The sequence below is a fragment of the Ursus arctos genome, unplaced genomic scaffold (assembly GCF_023065955.2).
Source record: "Ursus arctos isolate Adak ecotype North America unplaced genomic scaffold, UrsArc2.0 scaffold_29, whole genome shotgun sequence".
Taxonomy (NCBI): domain Eukaryota; kingdom Metazoa; phylum Chordata; class Mammalia; order Carnivora; family Ursidae; genus Ursus; species Ursus arctos.
The window spans coordinates 27,815,296-27,835,781 of record NW_026622974.1 but is presented as its reverse complement, the minus strand read 5'-3'; the positions used below and the strand labels follow the sequence as shown (position 1 = coordinate 27,835,781).

The 20,486-nt window shown below is 39.3% G+C and overlaps 1 protein-coding gene across 1 annotated transcript in view; it reads right to left on the bottom strand.

The window, feature by feature from the left end:
• CD109 (CD109 molecule) overlaps nt 1-20,486 on the bottom strand; it is a 129,171-nt gene that overhangs the window by 33,156 nt on the left and 75,529 nt on the right. Inside the window, exons 16-23 of the mRNA XM_026507073.4 lie at nt 16,979-17,053; nt 16,502-16,562; nt 12,177-12,318; nt 11,152-11,269; nt 7,889-8,002; nt 6,019-6,237; nt 5,102-5,246; nt 2,587-2,763 (exon numbers count right to left, since the gene is read on the bottom strand). Coding sequence (XP_026362858.2) covers nt 2,587-2,763; nt 5,102-5,246; nt 6,019-6,237; nt 7,889-8,002; nt 11,152-11,269; nt 12,177-12,318; nt 16,502-16,562; nt 16,979-17,053 — 1,051 coding nt within the window. The remainder of the gene's footprint in view (nt 1-2,586; nt 2,764-5,101; nt 5,247-6,018; nt 6,238-7,888; nt 8,003-11,151; nt 11,270-12,176; nt 12,319-16,501; nt 16,563-16,978; nt 17,054-20,486) is intronic.

Sequence of the window (20,486 nt, the reverse complement as noted above, 5' to 3'; positions counted from 1 at the left end):
TTCTTTTTAGCATGGCACTCACTGTACCACAGAGAGCACTCAGTACTGCTTCTTAAACCTAATTATAATAGAACTTGAAAAAAGCAGCTCTTGTATTTATATGTTTAAATATGACTAATCCACAAATATATATATGAAGGAGGATAACCTTAAATGGGCAGCTCTGTATGGAAAGTACCAATTGGTAGATCTCTGAGAATTTCAAGACCTAACCACATCCCAGGCCTGCAGGACCTGGCTCTAATCTGAGGGAAAATACACCACTCTCTCCTTCCCCACAGCAGTACTCAGTTCATACTCAGCTCTGATTCCAATCCCTGGTCTCCCTCAGTTTGTCCACTCCTGCAGCACGTGGTTCCTGACTCACAACCCCCTTCCTCCCTCTCAGCCCTTGTCTGTGCCAGTCCACCCCAGGGAGAGCTTTGGACTGTAACCAGTTCATCCTCTTGGATCCTACATCTTACAGCTCATTCTGCTCTAACCTGACACTTCAGATTCTAACGGTTGCTGTCTCCTTCCCTATAGGAGCCCATGTTCCCCCCTTACTATTTTATCAGAAGGTCCACTGAGAGCTCTTGTACACTGGCTACACTCAATCATCTTGGCCAATTACTGGACCTTTTCCATCCTAAGCTTATGGCTACTAACAACCTAAGAACGTTGCAAAGTAAACTTATCCCATTCCGATCTGAGGAAAAACATGAATTCCAGAACCAGACCACCTGGGAGTAATCATGGGTAATTTATGTAACCTCTCTGTGCCTCAGTTTCCTCATCTGTAAAATGAAAATAATATCAGTACACTCACCTCCCAGGGTTTTTGTAAGAATTAAATGAAAACATAGGACACCTGGGTGGCACAGTCAGTTAAGCTGTCTGACTCTTGGTTTCAGCTCAGGTCACGATCTCAGAGCATGAGATCAAGCCCCACATCAGGCTCCATGCTCAGCGCAGAGTCTGCTTAAGATTCTACCTCCCTGTCCCTCTGTCCCTCCCCCCATGCACACACTCAAGTGTGTTTGCGCACGCGCTCTCTCTCTCTCTCAAATAAATAAATAAACAGAGACTCTTAAGGGGGAAAAAAAGAACTAAATGAAAACATTTGTAAACCCTTTAAACAGGGTTAGTTATTACCATTATTACATAAAATTTAGTTTAGGGTAAACAAGTCCCTACATAACGAGGGAACTTGGAAGAAAAGCTCACATCAAAATAGTGTCTTTAAGCTTTCTAATTCTTAACTGTGGAAAAGTCAGCAAAACCACTAACAACTTGCCTCTATTTGCATTTAACCCATTCCTTCCAAAAAAGTAAATAAACGAAACACTTAGGAGTTGGGAAGTGTTGACTTGATTTTTAGATTATATTGAACAAGGGGTTATTTTTTTAGCATTCTGCATAAACCATTCTAATCCTCATGAGTTTGAGGGGCAGCAGGTATCCCAAATTGTGTAGACAGATAAACTCAGCCACACAGAGATTTTGCTAGAAGTCCCCTAACAAGGAAATGTAAAACCAAGACTGTAACTTTAGGGGGTTGGCTTCTGGAGTATTTAAGGAAAACAAATTTACATTATTATTATTAAAAACGTGTTTGTCTAAGTATGGACATGAAACGCATGGACTCTGGGGTCAGGCAGTGAGTTCAAATCCCAGCTCTGCCACTCCCTTGCTATTGACCCTGGGCAGGTTGATTAACTTTCTGTATCTCAGTTTCCTGATCTGTAAAAATAGGAGGGCAGCACTAACACTGTGAGCATTAAATGAGACATTAGGTTTACAGGGCTTAGAATACTGTCTGGCACATCGAAGCACTCAGCTAATGACAACTGCTGTCATTTGCAAGGGGCAGACACAACGCATATGGTGTCTGCAAACACAGGCAGCCTAAGAGTCAGGGGACAGTAACTCCCAGTGTGGCATCTTCTGAGGGACCAGCAGGGCCTCCCCATACAAACTGTGCCCTCCGAATTCCCACCTCCTTGATTTTAAGTGCACTGAGAAGGTGCCCACCCCATGACACTGCCTGCGTGTGTGTGTAGAGACTGTCTTCCCTGAGAAGAACCACCCTGACCTCCTCCGTTTCCTCAGTGGCAGAGCTGACGCCGGCGCCAACAGACCTCCACAAATGCGCGATGAATAAATGAACACTCTGCGCTGAGCATGGAGCCTGATGTGGGGCTTGATCTCATGCTCTGAGATCGTGACCTGAGCTGAAACCAAGAGTCAGACAGCTTAACTGACTGTGCCACCCAGGTGTCCTATGTTTTCATTTAATTCTTACAAAATTTCAGGTCCCTTCTTAAAATACAAACCCCTCTAGACACTAACTCCTTAACGTGTTAGCTGCAATTAGTGACAATTAGCTGCAGGAAGAATGGTGACAGCTTCCCGCGGCTTGTACTTGTAGCCCATTCCAACACCATCTAGCCCTACAGTCACACAGCAAGGATAAACTGGTCTATACTGAAATATGGTCTAGAGTAGACTCTGCCTAAACAAAAAAAAAAAAAAAAAGGAAAGGAAAGGAAAGAGAAAAAAAAGGAAAGAAATTTACAAATGAAAGTATATTTCTAAAATGCTTACCTTGCCTCATAAATGAAAGGGCTTTTTCTTTTAAGTTTTCTGTCAGTTGTCTCTTTTTAGTCAGGTAATCCAAAACATAAATATTGGGAGCAAAATTTATCATGTTCTGTTCACCACAGCCATAAGGCATCCGAATCAATGAGGCTAAGCCATTGATGGAAGAACCGAGGATATCCCCTGAAAGCACAAGAGATTCAATACATTCGGCAAATACTCAATAACCATAGCTGCTGGTGGCCAAGAGACTTCCTCTGAGTCCAGGAGGCAGCTGACGCTGAAGCAATGATCACTCCACCGCTCAGAACAGAGTACAAACTTCACGTCAAGCTTTCAGAAGACTGGTCAAGTGACTGAGAACACAGTGGCACTGAACTTGTAGATTATGGGACAAATCAGACGTTTAGCTCAGGTAAAGATGTGGCATACACCAGGCACAAAATACGTTTAAAAAATCACTCTGGAACAAAAATGTCAGGAACTGATCATTAGGAAACCATCATTTTTATATAGGAAAGAAATGTTTTATTAGTAGTATTCTTCACATAACTAGAACTTCACTCTGATTTCTTACTAATACACTACGAACACTTGAGAAATGATTTTTTTTTAAGGGCAAGGATTGTGGTATTTTTCGATGTGTTCTCTTTAGCAAAAACAAAGTAGAATTAACATGTAAAAGTATTTCAAAGAATCTCAGGATCAAAAAGGATTAGGAATATTTTTCAAAATTACTAATATAAAATTAAACAAAATGCCTGCTTAAAAGACACCTCTACCCACATTCTAACACTCTGACTCAGGGAAATAAGTAAAACTTCAGAAATACAGAGGCTGAGTTCTAATTCTGACCCCACTATGAGGGGCGCCTGGGTAGATCAGTCGGTTAAGCCTCTGCCTTAAGCGTCTGCCTTCGACTCAGGTCATGATCTCGGGGTCCTGGGAGGGAGCCCTGCATCAAGCTCCTTGCTCAGCAGGAAGTCTACTTCTCCCTCTGCTTGCTGCTCCCCCTACGTGTGCTCTCTCTCTCACACACACACACAAATAAATAAATAAAATATTTTTTTTAAAAAATCAAACCTCAAGAGTATTTCAATAACCAAACATAGACTCATTCCAGTGTAAGGAGTGATGGAATACATTTGAACTTCAAGGCTTTTCCCTTTGTGTGTATGTACATGTGCACACATGCATGTGTGTGTGTGCGTGTGTAACTGCATCCCCCCATGTGTATGCTGCACTTCCTAGCATCCCAACACTATGGGACAATTTTATTCCCCTGAGTAGAGAGCTTAGCTAATTCTTCTTAAGAAGTATACCTAAGAACTAGGAAGATCAGTAGGGGAAGAAAGGGATAAAGAAAGGGGGGGTAATCAGAAGGGGGAATGAAGCATGAGAGACTATGGACTATGAGAAACAAACTGAGGGCTTCAGAGGGGAGGGGGTGGGGGATTGGGATAGGCTGGTGATGGGTAGTAAGGAGGGCACGTATTGCATGGTGCACTGGGCGTTATACGCAACTAATGAATCATCGAACTTTACATCAGAAACCAGAGAGGTACTGTATGGTGACTAACATAATATAATAAAAAAACATTAAAAAAAAAAGAAGTATACCTAAGGCTCCCAAAAAGTCCTCTTTTGGAGGACTGGTTGGTTGAGTTATAATGGAAACCATTACACCTACAGATGAGATTTAAAAGAATCTCTGAAAAAGTGCTTTAGGTCCTGACATCTTGAAAACCTAACAAACTATTGAGATTCCTTAATCTTCATTAATCTAAACATTTCCTTCAGTTATTTGTGAAGTGCAGCTATATAAACAAATCGTTTGTGTGGAAGCTATGTTTAACAACTGATGAAAAAATATTTGGGGTTGCCAGAAAGTGACTAGGAGAGGGTGAAGTCAGTTGCTTCCCGCTGTAACCTTCTGCACAGAGAACTGCTTTAAGCAATAGTGCTCAACCTTTGGTCATCAGAAGCACTTGTGAAACCTTTTCAAAATACGCACACCCTAGCCATAGCTCAAGAAATTCTGATCGTGTAGGCTGAAAGTACAGCCCGTGTTTTTACAAAGCTCCACAGAAAATTCTGATTAGGCACCGGCGGTCAAGAGCCACAGAAGCCAGAAGCTCTGCTCTTAAAAATACTCCCTCCCTCCAGCCACGTTAGAGCGGGCACTGCTCGACAAAGAGCGGTCTATCCAGCTGAAGCATCAGCATCAACTGGGAGCTTGCTAGAAATGCGTAACCCAAGGCCCCACCCCAGGCCTATTACACCAGCATCTTCCTTTAAACGAGATCCCCACGTGATTCAAAGGCACACTGTGATTAAGAACTGATCTAGGACACATATCTGCTATTCTTTCTATTGTACTCATCAGTTGGTACCAGCTAAAAGTTTTTGCGACCTCTTCTCATTAGGACTAAATAAGAAAACACATCTATAAGTACATATATAGACACATGTAGTCATATACAAATAAATCAGTAGTGATGATGATATACTGTATTCTTACCAATTGCAGTGATCTGAACTCGTTCACTACCACTCACTGTGTTGGGAGGAAATGAGAAACTCAAAGTTTTCACGGGAGTTTGTAACTTATTGTCAGTCAAGTCTAACAAGATGGATTGTGAATACGACTTTTCTATTCCTTCAGCCTGTTGGAAGAAAAGGAACACAATTAAATTCATCTCTACTCATCTGTTTACAGAGAACTTTATGCAAATAATAAGATAAACATCTTGCCTACTGTGTCTGCAGTATGTGTACAATTAGATAAATAACTACTGGTTTTGATTCCAATGTTTACTTTCTAGTTAGAGTAAACAAAACATTTCATGAAATGGCAAATGAAATAACAAAGGAGAAAAATGCAAAGGTGATGAGAAAAACCTTCTGAGGTAAATCCTATTATTATCCAAAAAGAGATTAAATACCTTGCCCAAACTCACACTTGACAGAGCTGGGATTTGAACCCTGGCTGTCTCATCCCAGAACACAAATGCTTATCCACTAGGCTGAGCTGTCTTTTACTGCATAATACCATCTCTAAAAAAAAAAAAAAAAAAAAAAAAAAAAAATCCTACGAAATTTCTCCTAACTGTATTGAGGAACTCCAAAATTCAAAACGTACGTATCAACTTGGCATGATCTAACAGGACCCCAACGTAACGTAGTTTCTAAATGTAATTGACGGCAAAAGAGATTCGCTATACAGGCATACCATAAAGCTAACGAGGAAATTGGCAATTACTTCCAAAACATACTATATATCTTTACTTACAGATAAGAAAACAATCAGACAATACCAGGAGGGGGAGGAGATGGCCTACTAGATCTTACCAACAAATTTAACCAAGAGAAAAACCACCTTCTGTCTCCTTTTCAATTATGTATTTGTCTCATTTATTGGAAACTTCAAATATTTACCTTTACTAAAATCCTCTGGGTGACGGCATCAGAAGCAGTAGGTGAAATGGCTGTGACTGTGACAGGGATTTCCCCCAGATGTGTGGGCTTAACCGGGAAAAGAACAGTTGCCCCATCCTCACTGGGAACCAGAATGGTCTGCTGGTGTCCCGTGGCATTTATTTCATTTGAAGCCATGAGAATATCAAATTTGTCACTTTTCTCAATGATTACTTTAACCTGGAAGGAAAATTATCCAAAGTTTTATATAATAAATGTTCCTCAGGAAAGTGTTGGTTTATTACCACGTTAAGAACTGTTAAATCCCTGAGGCTCAAGACTAGAGGAAGATGAGACGGAAATGCAGCCAAGGACAGGACGAGAGAGTACCAGGGACAACTTCATTTCTCTATGCTCTCCTCCTCCACTCAGGATATGTGGGGAAAGGGCACTCTTCAGTTCCATTTCTAACATTAAACTCCCACTGACATTAAACTGTTACTATCCAAAGCCTTTGAGTGGGAAGGACGTGCCCAGAAAGGTTATTTCATGTCATGGTATTGCCACCAGCCTGGTTTAACTGCGTCATCCTATAGACGCTGGTCCCATTTAAAAAACCTAAGACAAACAGGATGAAGTGTTATTACATCCATTGAGAATCGCTGCTAAAATTATTCCAAGGAAAGAATGACGCAGACTTTAGTCCTGAAGCATATGTTGGTTGCAAACTTTTGTAAAGTATGTCAAAGTTGCCAATCTTACCAAGAAGGGCATTTATCTAGGCCTTACGCTTTATGAACTGTTTTCCATTTATTGTCTCATCTGTTTCTCAAAATATTTTCTGTAGGGATAATTATTAGTCCCATCTTATATATGAGGAAACTACTATTAACTTATTTGCTGGTATTAGAGCAGGACATTGAATCCAGGCCTTCTGATTCCAGATCTTTTGCTCTTTACAATGTATCACTGTTGACTAGGTTAAAAAGTACAATTTAGGGGCACCTGGATGGCTCAGTGTGTTAAGTGTCTGACTTCGGCTAGGGTCATGATCTCAGAGTCCTGGGATTGAGCCCCACATCGGGTGCCTGTCCCTCTCCCTCTCCCTCTGCCCCTCCCCACATTTGTGCTGTCTCTCTCTCTCAAAAAAAATAAATAAAATCTTACCCCAAAAAAATTTTTTTAAGTAGTTTACAAATAACTATTTATAAACATAGTGCTTAAAGAGATTGTGGCATTTTCATATAATGAGATTAATTATCCCTACTTACTCTGAGGGCAGAAAAAAATCAATCACTTGGTTAGTACTACACTGGGCACAACACCAACAGTGGCCTAATCCTGCCTTCCAGGGAACTGACTAACTAAGGAAACATAAAGCACATGACTCAAAAAACAAAGCCTTGTTTTGAATACATGGTATTCAAAATGGAATACACTATATAAACATGGAAACAACACATAACAGAAGGGGTGAGGAAAAGCATCCTAGTTTCAAGCCAGGTCTTGAAAGGAGTAAGTTCTTGCCAACTGCAAGGAGCACAGAACGGCAGTGAGAAGAAGCAACACCTTCTAGATGCTAGGAGGACTAGGAAAAAATACAAGGAGGCAGGAAAGAGAAAGACGTGCCTCAGAGACAGCAAGGAAGTCATGTGGCTAACGTGGAAAACCTGTGCTGGAAATGAAGAAGAGAATGTATAGATGCTAATACTATCCTTAGACATTAATAACTAGAAAAAAATCACTGACAAATTATGTTTATTTTCAGTCTCTCAGAAATGGATAAAATGTCTAGATCCCCAGATACCCAAACATTAACAACCCAACCCCTGTGTGTTTTCTCCATTCTTTCCTGAAGTGTGAATGATTAATAAAACCTTTAATATATTACCTCAGTGGCATCTTTCAAATAATTGAATATGGTTACTTCCAAAGCAAATTCTTCACCTCTGATAACAGAGTAAGGAAGATTCAAAAAAATGAAAAATGGTTGGAAGGCTTGTAGCTGGAAAGAACACAATGAATACATAGTTTATTCAAGTCAAAATGCTTCACATTTCATGCAATTAAAAGCAAATCTCACAAAACCTGTGAAGCTTATAATTCCACATAGAAATATCCACTTGCTTATCAATGGAAAACAAACAGCCAATTTATTCCAAGTCAATGACGATAAATTGATGTGATTTATGTTATTTAACATAGTAATCACTACATTTTATTAAGTGCCTACTAGGATCCAGGGACTTTATTTTTTAATCATTTTATTTTATTTTATTTTCATCATGATAAGTGTACTCCTTAATCCCTATCCCCTGTTTCTCCCATCCCTTATCCATCGCCCCTCTGGTAACCATGTTTGCTCTATAGTTAAGAGACTGTTTCCTGGTTGTCTACCTTTTTTTTCTTTGCTCATCTTTTTTTTTCTTACATTCCCCATATGAGTGAGATAACATGGTATTTGTCTTTCTCTGACTAACTTATTTGACTTAGCGTTATACTCTCTAGCTCCATCCATGTTGTTGCAAATGGCAAGATTTCATTCTTTTTATGGCTGAATAATATTCCATTGGGCATGTGTGTGTGTGTGTGTGTGTGTGTGTGTGTGCACGCGCGTGTATCTCACATCTCCTTTATCCATTCATCTATTGGCGGACACTTATTGGGCTGCTTCCATAATTTTACTATTGTTGATAATGCTGCAATAAACATGGGGGTGCATGTATCCCTCTGACTAGTGTTTTTGTATTTTGGGGGTAAATATCCAATAGTGTTACTCCTAGAGCATAGGGTAGTTCTAATTAATCTTTAGAGGAACCTCCATACTGTTTTCCACAGTGGCTACACCAATTTTCATTCCCACCAACAGTGTAAGAGGGTTCCCCTTTCTCCACATCCTCGCCAACACTTGCTGCCTCTTGCGTTTTTAATTTTAGCCATTCTGAAAGGTGTGAGGTGATACCTCACTGGAGTTTTGATTTGTATTACCCTGATGATCAATGACATTGAGCATCTTTTCATGTGTCTGTTGGCCATCTGTATTTTTTCTTGGGAGAAATGTCTGTTCATGTCTTCTGTTCGTTTTTTAATTGGATTATTTGATTTGGGGGTACAGAGTTTATCAGTTCTTTATATATTTTGGATACTAAATCTTTATCGGATATGTCATTTGCAAATCTCTTCTCCCATTCAGTAGGTTGCCTTTTAGTTTTGTTGCCTGTTTCCTTCACTGTGCAAAAACGTTTTACTTTGATGTAGTCCCAACAGTTTATAGGTACTTTACACAGATTATTTCATTTAATCCTTACAACTCCTATGAGGCAGGTTCTATGTTCATATTTTACAGAAAAGAAATCTGAAGTTCAGAGATCTCTGTAACTAGTACAAGGTCACATCACTAGTAAATGAAGGAGCCAGAAAAGGACGCCAGCATGTCTGATGCCAAAGCCAAGCTCCTCACCTACTATGCTGTAATGACTCCAGCAATCTGCTTTAGAGCCACTGGCCAGACCCAACAGCCCCTGTCTGAGACTCATGTGGAAAGTCTAGGTGATGTTCTGCTTACTACCTTCTAACATATACGTGAGCATGTACTTTCTCATTGGTGACCCAATCCTGAGACCTTGACCAAATCCTACAGGGAAGCTGAACTACTATCCTGCCTCTGAAAATAAATCATTATTAGTTTAGGCCCATGGTTGTCACTGGCCTCTAGAAGTGTGACACTGTGGGAGTGTCTTAGATTGTCACAATGACTGAAGGGTAGTGGGTGAAAGTCTGTGATGCTCAGGACAGTCCCAGACAATGAAGAACTGTCCCGTGTCCCTCATCATTCTTGAATGTCTCTTCAGACATTTCCGTAGAGTATGTGCTTGTAATGACCTGAACTTACAACCTGATTCCAACTTATATATAAACCCAAAGCATTTTTCAATACACACTGAATTTTTCACAAATACAACTATCTTGTAATCAAGAGAAGACTGCACTTTGTTTTGTTTGTAACTTTACCAAAAGTTGTTCATGGTTTCAAAGATCGACATCACCACAGGCAGTACCGCTCACGGTTGCTGAGTTGCTAAAACAGTACATGTATATCAAACTTCACTTGCAGCTGTTACACACAGGGTGGGTCTATGCATGGAGTAAATATTTAAAGAGTTATGCCTTCTGGTGCAGCTATGTCCAACCACTTATAGAGTGTAATATATACTATTTTACTACACATTGCTTTCCTTTCATTTCTCCTGAATATTTCACTTAAGGCATCATAGTGACTTTTTGAGTATACAAGTATACCATATTTTCTATGACTTTCATTCCAGATGGTAAAGACACCATGAAAGCTTACGTCAACAAAGTAGGAGAACTAAAGAAAAAACATGGAATATAATGGACTGGATTTGGCTGCCAGCAGTACATTTCATCTAAACTGATTTAATGCCTTGTTTTTCTAATACTGTGAAATAATGCAAACAGCCTGTTAACCTAGGTCCTGAAGATCATACAGGACATGGCTTCAACAGAGCAGGGGCTGCCATGGTTGCTGACTTGCCCTGAGTAGTTTTTATCTGCAGATCAATTAAAAGTACATTTGTTATTTAAAAAAAAATTATATATATATATATATATATATATATATATATATATATATATATATATACATACACACACACATATATATATATGTTATAAAAAGGGGGCTTCAGGTATGAAAGAGGTGAGAGCTACTGGTCTAAGACCAAACATGATCATTATAGTCCTCTTGCCAGCAACTGGTTTAGGAAGTAACATGCGATGCAATTTGACCAGAAATGGGAAGGCATGTCTGCTAGGGCACATCTTGAGAAGGTCTGCCCATCCTTTTCAGAGGGAATACACAGAAACTCTCTCTCTTCTGGCCTTTGGAAATAGCTAGATTCAGTCAATAATGAAGTTTTTATCCAAATCTAATCTGGACATAGCACTTTTAGGAGTTTAATACAGCTCACACTCTAAAGTATAAAACCGATGAAAAACAAAAAGGAAAAGCCAAGGACTCTCCAAACACTGATCAACATCATAAGCAATCATTTTTTGAAAATCCGTCGAAGAGTTGACACTTCCTTTGCTTTGGGCGCTTTAACATGTGCAAGCAGGTCTTTAATATACTACCTCCACTGGAGTACTCGTTAGTCCAAGACCTAAGTCTTCAGAGATCACGAAAGCTGTGGCTACCCAAGAAGTGATAGAATCAGGCACAGTAACTTCAAATTCTTGGTAAATCCTAGAACTGAAGTCAAGATAAAAATAAAAATCACAACACCAAGGACTGACGCATTTCAAACAAAAGTCAACATAACCTAAACCATTTTTAGAAGTTTTAATTTTCCAAATTATTTACATATCTAAAATTTTTTAAGTAAGCATGAAACAGCAGATCCCAAATTCTCAAGCAACAGGTCATTAATAAGGCTGTCACACTGCTTCCTGACCCATATTCCCCTAAAAGCTTTCTACACTGTTTGTAGCTTCAGAATGACCACTATTTTCATAAATTTGTATAGAGACAATAAATATCTATTTTCAAATTTAACTTGATTTATTTCTGTCAATTTGCATAAAAGTTGCCCCCTGTATCCCAATCAATGACTTTTTTTTTTTTTTTTGAGGTTTGACTTGTGTCTTATTTCAAGTTTCCATACACGGCTGACTATAAAATATGTGAAGATCTCATGATTCATCTGCTCACTCATCAGGCCGGATAGCTCAGGGTCTGTCAACTACGCTGAATCCTCCCACCACCTGCGCTCCTTCTTCCTGTGGCTCCCGGGGATGTTTGACAAGAAGGCGCAAGGTGGAGAGAGTAATTGTGAGTGCTTCCCACCCCAAAACAGTAAGTGTACTCTCAGCAATTTTCTCAAACAAGAATCATGAAACTTCAGGAAAGTTAAACACACCCTTCCTTAGAAGAGGGTCTATCTTCTCCTTAATGGTACGCTCACTGCCCCAATTTGCACGTGGCTTTATTAAACACTACATTTAAATACAATAAATATCATTCTAAAATAAAAGCCTCTTGGTCTATTTCGTGGTTCATCACAATAAGTTTGTACTTAAACATTAGAAAGAACACAAAATTTATTTAAAACAAACACTAAACAAAACAGGTATGAGCAAAGAACATGATAAATCTTTACCCCATATTGGTGTCTAGCCAAATCCAAGTCTCTGGGAAATGCTTTCTGATACGTGGATTGCTAACCGAAGAGAAGTCATGAAAATCTACCAAGTATCCTTCAGTTTCCTCCGCAAACCTCTCGGCAAATTCTACACTGTCATCTAAAAATCAACATTGACGACTGTTAGGGAAAAAGTCACATAGAGGATGTTTATAAACTTAGTCCACAGAACCGCAACACCTCTCAGCTGAATGGGACTTCAGAGTTCATCTTATTCAACCTTCTCATAAGACACCTGAGACCCACAGAAGTCAAGTGACTTACCCAAGGCTCTGAGGCCAGTTACAGCAGCACCAAACTAAAAAAAAAAAGTTCTCTGCCTGTACAACCAATACCTGAAAAACTACTTAGAGTACAGTTGCTAAAAAACAAGTTAAATCACATTTTTAAAGTTCCCTTTAATTTTGCTATTCTTTTTTCCGTTCCCTAATGATCATTATCAATGGCTACACCAGCCACAAGATGTTACAATCATCCAGTTTACAAGCTTAAAAAAAAGTCATGTTGCCATACAGACTGACACATTTCCAAAAAAAGTCAATATAACCTAAGCCATTTTAGGAAGAGTTTTAATTTTCCAAATTGTTTACATATCTAAACTTTTTAAAAATAAGCATGAAACAGTAGATCCCAAATTCTCAAGGAACAGGTCATCTAATAAGGCCGTAACACTGCATCCTGTCCCGCATTATACTAAGAGCTTTCTTTCTATTTCCATCACCTATTTCTACTTTTTTCAACTTTTCTATAAGTCTAAAATTATTTCAAAATAAAATGCAAAACAGGGGCACCTGGGTGGCTCAGACTTTAGGCATCTGCCTTCTGCTCAGGTCATGATCCTGGGGTCCTGGGATCGAGCCCTGCATCAGGCTCCCTGCTCAGCGGGGAGTTTGCTTCTCCTTTTCCCTCTACCCCCCACCCCACTCGTGTGCACTCTCTCTCTCAAATAAATAAATAAAATATTTAAAAAATAATAAAATGCAAAACAATATACTGTAGCAGTTACCAGGGATACAAAGATGAATGCAGTGAGTTCTACTCATAGAGTATGGAGGAGACAAATAGAAAATGGTAATAAACAAGGTAAGAGTGATAAGAGGCCTATATAAAATGTCTAGTGTGCACAGAATGGCTGACCTTACCCAGAACCTGGACGATGAAAATAATATGGCTGGGGGAAAAATTCATTTTGCAGGGTTGTTGTTGTTTGCTTGCACATTCCATTTTCTCTAAGTCTCCAGTTAAACAGACCCCATACAGGGGCAGGGGAAAAGTAAGCTAAGCACAAAAGTACGTCCAGAACATGACAGTGAGTATTAGGTAGTGGCATAAAATGAGAAGAGAAAGAATGGCTAGGTCCAGACATTAAAACATCACATATCCCACACTGAAGGAGCCAGATTAAACCTTTAAGCAAATTTGACCTCTTGAAGGTTTTAAAATAAATTAGAAACATGATGTAGCCCATGTTTTATAATGACAACTCTGCCATCAGTGTGAGCAATGGTTCAGAGGTGGGGGAAATGAAGGCAGGCAAAAGTTAGTTAGGAGGCCATTGCAAAGGTCAAGGAGACACTGACAAGGGCCTGAAGCCAAGCAGAGGAGAGGAAGGATAGGCTCAAGACATGATTCTGCTCTGCCTCTTGGTTGGATGACTTCTGTGTGTGCCCATGGCACGCTGTACTTCTCCCAGCCCAGTCCTAGCACACGCTTCTAATTATATGTTGTTTTGCCTCCTAGACCAAGCGGAAACCTCATTGCCCCGTACATGCTAGGCATGCAATTAATACTGTCACTGCTAAATAACTGATGACCAAACTGGATCTGAGGAATAGATAATAGGTTAATTGCAGACTTCTTAGTGCTAAACATGTACTAAGCATTTTATGTTTCCGAATTTAACCTCATAATGGACCTGTAATACCAGTAATATTAGTACTCCTATATTTTGGTGGAAAACCTGAGGCTCAGGGAGATTGACTGATTTTCCCAGGTTCATAAAGCCAGAAGTATTTGATGTCTATTCCTTTCCCAACCACCATGCTGTTCCACCTCTGACAGAAAGAAAGAAGGGAATTAAGGATGAGTTCTGGGTTTCTGATGTAGACATCTAGGTAGATGATGATTTCATTAACACAGCTTTGAAATTGTATCAATTCAAGGAATCATATATCGATAAAATTATATTAAGGAAAAGCAAGGTTTAATGAAAGAGAAGATCGTAAATTTGGTTTGTAACATGTTGAATTTAAGGTATTTGTGGGATATAGAAACAGAGGGGTAAGATAAACAGTCAAGATATCCCAGAGAAGATGTCATGGAAGGACAAGGCACTAGGAAAGAATTCTACCAAACTGGTTAACCATATGGTCCAGGCCAGGTATTGGGGGAAAGAAAAGGCAGAAGGAGCTGATAACCCAGAATAACCAGGAGAAATCAAGACCAAAGAAGATATTTGGTCTCTAGGAAGGACAAAGAAGATATTCGAAAGATTTAAGGGAATGAAGGAATACACAAGGTATATTAGGCATTTGAAATTTTAAAAGTGGAGCAGTGTTCCAGTGATAAAAATGACCTTTGGTAACTACTGATGCCACAGTGGTGATTGCAAGATAGTACACATTAGGGGCACCTGGGTGGCTCAGTCAGTTAAGCATCTGCCTTCAGCTCGGGTCATGATCCCAGGGTCCTGGGATCGAGCCCCGCATCAGAGCCTGCTTTTCCCTCTCCCTCTATCTGCTGCCCCCCCTTGCTTGTGTGTGTTCTCTCTCTCTCTGTCAAATAAACAAATAAAATCTTAAAAAAAAAAAAAAACATTAAAAATGGAGCACCATGCAACCTTTCTTAAAAAAAAAAGAAAAAAGAAAAAAGATAGTACACATTAGATGGATCAATCACAGGGACAGTCAAACCCCCAGGATGACAAGAGGAGTAAGACTCAGAATCTTTTGTGAGAGTCATCAACGTGTACAAAGGGAAGGGGAAAGCAGGGGACCTAAATGTTGATTGAAGGAACTATAATTGAAATTTTTGAGCCTCAAAGGATAAATGGCTCTTAACTGAGGGTTGCTGAATAGTGATCTTGAAGTAGTCAAGATAACACTGAACACTATGGACTTATGAACCCTGACCCAGAAGAGAAGCAGAAAAATTAAGGTCAGTCACTTGAGAAGGTTTCTAAGGACACGGAATGCTAGTACGGGTATCAAGTTTCTTCTGTTACAGGGGTAAAAAGGTAGAAGAAAGTTCTCAGGAAAGTAAAGGATATACAATAAATATTACTAACATTAGAATGAGTATTACAGTGGAAATCAGGATTTGATAAGTAAAGATCAACAAAAATAGACAAAAGCCGATACTTACAAAGAGAGAATGGAAAAAGATTGCCCAGAAGGTGTCTAGGATAGATGATTATATGAAGAAAGTAACTGTACCATATTGTCTTTAATACACAAAGATCACAATGACTTCATAAAATTTTTAAGACTATAAAATTATCTTTTTAGCTTCAGGACAGAGGCTTGGGTATCCAGTGGTGTCAAAAACCAGCCCAAAGCTGGAGAGCCTGGGGCTTAGTGTGGAGTAACTGGGAACACCTGACAGGAATAGGGAATTCAGGGATAGAAACTGTGACATTAGTACAAGGTTACCTGAAAGAAAAGAGAAGAACTTCTGGAGTCAGCCATTCTCATTTATACACTTCCTTTAGTCAAAACATTTTGATTTCTTCCTAAAAGCACATTTATTTGTAGTTGGGTGGCAGCTCTACTCAGCAATACAGGGAAATGTACAGCTGTGGCCCTTCCCAGGAAGATGAGACACACGCACGTGTGTGTGTGTGTGTGTGCGTGTGCACGTGCATGCACCAGCATACTTTATGGCATCTGGGTTATATTGTAGGTAACCATCAACATGCTAGAGGACAGAAATGTTTCAAAAATATGTCGCTCCTTTTATCTAATTCCAAAATAACAGCACAGTTTGCAATATAAATTGGAAGCATAGGATCTTCCAATATGTCTGAGAATATAACCATCTCAAAGAACTACAGACAGCAAATGGAAAGCATTCATTTCAAAAATCTAGACAGAAGCCCAGACAAACATTCCATGTCATGGCTCAGATGTACATTAAACGCCAAAGACTTTAGGATAAGAGAACAGAAAATGAAAATCATGATATCCATGTCCAACCAAAAAGTGTTCATACCTATGTAAGTAATTTTAAATACCCGAGATGAAAGACTTAAATACATTAAAAGCACATTGCCAGGTTTTACTTACAAACACCATCGATGTAATCCTTCAAAAGGTTTGCATCCGTTAATACCCAGAGGCCACATTCCTAGAAAGAATCATTTTAATTTCCTTTTAAAATAAAAGTTTAAATGCTATGTAAAATGTCACAGCAGTTTCCCATCCTCTTAACTCACTCTTGTTCATTTGTTTTTATGTAAATGTGAGGGGTTTTTTTTACTCTATCTCATTTTTTAGAATTTTACATATATACATGAGCATTCTCTCTCCCTCTCATACACAGAACAGACACACACACACTCACATGCACTTTTTCCATTTGCTTTTAAAATTGGAAGGATGATTATCTTTCCATTTCAAATTACACTTATATAACACTCTGCACTTCAGCAACACATTTAAGAAAAGTTTAACATTTCATAATTCAGATAATTAATTCTGAACGTGTTTGCAACAGCAAAAGATATTAATATCTTTTCAAATTATGTAACAAACAAAACATACCTGAAAAACTGCAAAAGAATTCATGAACATGCCTAAATAATATCCCGTGTTATAAAGTTCCAACTCATGGACCACCTAAGGAGAAGATAAAATACATGGAATGAACTGAATCATATCAACCTGTTCTGACCTCTGCCATATTTCTTGTCCGTTACTTAGATAGCACACAGCCCACAAGCTTATCTAATTTGAAAATGACACAAATGGAGGAATAAAGAATATCTGAATGCCTTGTTCATTATTCGATCATCCAAAAATACATTTCTTCTTTTAACTTACTTTTACTCTGTTCAGTAACACAGAGTCCCTAAGAAGTATACGCTTGAGGGGCACCTGGGTGGTTCAGTTGGTCAAACAGCCAACTCTTGGTTTCAGCTCAGGTCATGATCTCATGGTCCTGGGATTGACCCTTGTGCCAGGCTCCACACTCAACAGGGAGTCTGCTTGTGATTCTCTCTCTCCTTTTCCCTCTGCCCCTCCACCTGCACTCTCTCTCTCTTTCTTTCTCTCTCAAATAAATAAATAGGGGCGCCTGGGTGGCTCAGTCAGTTAAGTGTCTGCCTTCAGCTCAGGTCATGATCTCAGGATCCTAAGATCAAGCCCCAGGCTGGGATCCCTGCTTAATGGGGTGTCTGCTTCTCCCTCTCCCTTTGCCCCTCCCCCTGCTTACGTTCTCTCTCTCTCTCTCAAATAAACAAATTAAATCTTTTTTTAATAAAGAAAAAAATAAAATAAAGTATATCTTAAAAAAAAATAAAAAAAGAAGAAGTGTATGCTTAAGCTTTGCCCAGGAGGAACTTAAATGTCACCGGTTGACTAAATCAACACATAGGAGTAAGCACTGAAAACTACCCATACTTTTGACAGATAAATAAATGGGTTAAATTTGATGGTTAATATAAGTTCTGCTAAATGACAGTTAACTAAATTTTTTAAAATAACAAAAAGAGGCAATTCACAAAAAAGAAACGCAAATTATTAAGTAGAAAAACATTCAACCTCATTGATAAGCAAAGTAATGCAAATTGCAACATCAATGAGATAGCTTTTTCAATATTGAGATATTTGCATTATCACATTAGCAATGCTATTTTTTTAAGAACAGCACTCCTTGCTAGCAAGAGGGAGTAAAATAGGCTAAAAGAGTTAGTAAAGTTGGCAGCTCCTAAAAAAGCTAAACACAGATTAGAATATGACCTGGCAATTCCACTCCCATGTATATACTGAAAAGAACAGGGACGCAAAGAGATCCGTACATGCCAGCGGTTTATTGCAGCATCAGTCACAATAGCCAAAAGACAGAAACAACTTAAACGTCTATCAAGAATGGATACACAAAATGTGGTAGATACATACAATTGCATATTATGCAGCCATAAAAAGAAATAAAGTTCTAATAGGTGCTACTATGTGGATGAACCCTGAAAACCTTAAGCTAAGCGAAAGAAGGCAGACACAGAAGGACAAATTTCATGATTCCACTTACATGAAATATCTAGACTAGGCAAATTCATAAAGACAGAAGTAGATTAGAGGTTGCCAGGGGGTGGGGGGAGGGGGAAATGGAGGGTTATCACTTCATGGTTACAGAGTCTCTGTTTGGAGTGATGAAAAAGTTTTGGAAACAGATAGTGATGACGGTTGTACAACATTATGAAAGTAATTCATGCCACGGAATTGTCTTTTTTAAACGGTTAAAATGGCAAATTTTATGTCATATATATTTTACTACGATAAAAAAGTCATGAGATGATACCCTTTTTGGTAACTATTGCAAAGCGTCTCCCTTATTTACATGAGCATTAACCAGACAACTTAAGACAAAGGCAGGAATAAAAATCATGAAAGATTCTAAGTTTAAAAAACACACCACGTTTAAAATTAAACATGTGTATCCACTGTTTCCGCCATGCTGACCACCACCACCGCTACATCCCTGGTAAGCGAACATGGGGCAAGAACAGGCACCAGGAAGGAAACAACAGAATGAGAAAACATGAAATGTCATACTATCTCAACAAGCTGGCAAATACAGTCAGCCCGACTACAGGCAACGGAGCCAGAGCCAGACATCGTGCAGAGAAAAGGTGTTAGTCCCATGACTCAAACTCCACTGCGGAACACAAATGCATGCAAGATCACCTTCTGCTGACCCTCCGGCGTGAATCAATGGAATTATCCAGGAAGAAGCCTCTATCTCGAAAAGAAATTCTCCTTTTCTCAGTAGCTCAATAAAGGGGCATTGCCAAAGCTGCAGCAAAGGCTAGTGTCTGAAAATTATTCCTAGAAGATCTAGCACACTTAAGTTTTCCCAAGGTGTTCTGGGCACCACTTATAAATTTAACAATAGCAAAAGAAACCCAAAATGGTCTATGACCACAGGCTCCTGACGCCCTCCCCCAGAGCCAACTCTGGAGAAATCTGAGGGGGTAGCCTCAGGACAATCATTCTTGCATTTTCACTGCCCAAATCAGCAGCTGCAGCAGCTTACACTGCCCGCTGTCAGGAAGAAAAACCAGGTCAGCACCTCTGCCCTTGGGGTGTGAGACACTGAGGAAAACCTGTGGACAGATGGATGGACAGTCACTGTTCCTCTTGTCCTCCAGACTCTCAGGGCTGCTGGATCATAATCTCAAGAGACCGCCTCTTCTTGGTGATGCTTTTCCCTAAGAGCTTAAAAGTAAAACACTGAATAAAAGCCAGCAGCACACAGGGAGGATCAAGAGTAGTTCTCTAGTCCCTGGAGCTTGACCCCTCCCTCTCTTTAAACTCACAAGACTTATACAGATTGGAATGCGCTGTTCAGCCTTCCTCAGTAGACATTATCAGAGTAGCTGCCAACTCAACCACACCCAAAGAGCATGACTTCCATAAAAGACACCCAAGTAGACAACACACAACACGTGAAGCAAAATATTGAAAAGGCCAGTTCAAGAATTTAAAATAAACATGGTAAATATACATAAGGAGGTAAGGAAAAATATGGACAATATAAAACAAGAACAAAAGATAAGAACCAAATGAAAAATAATAGATATTAAAAAAATAATGGCTGACATAAAGAACCCAATATAAGAAATCGAAGTAGGATAGATACAACCGACAAATGATCACTGAGCAGAATCACCGGAGGTGCTGTCTCAAAGGAAAACAGAAAAGACAAAGAGATAGACAACGCAAAACAAAAGCTAGGAGATACGGAGAAAGGAAGCAGACACGCCAATCTCCGAATAACTACAGAAGAGAAAAATCTAGAGAAGAGAAAATATATGAAGAAATAACAGATGTCAATTTCCAGAATTAAAAAATGAAGGAAGAGCACAGATCGAAAGGGCAATCGATAATGACACAGAATTACAATCCTGTGCAAGAGCAACATGGTCTGGCCGGGGTTGGAGAAGGTGGTAACAGGTGAAAATGAGAGCATACGAAAATGCTTGTCTTGTTAGATAAAGATACAAATATTGGCAGCCATAAGAAACCAACAAGGATAAATAAATGTGAGTGG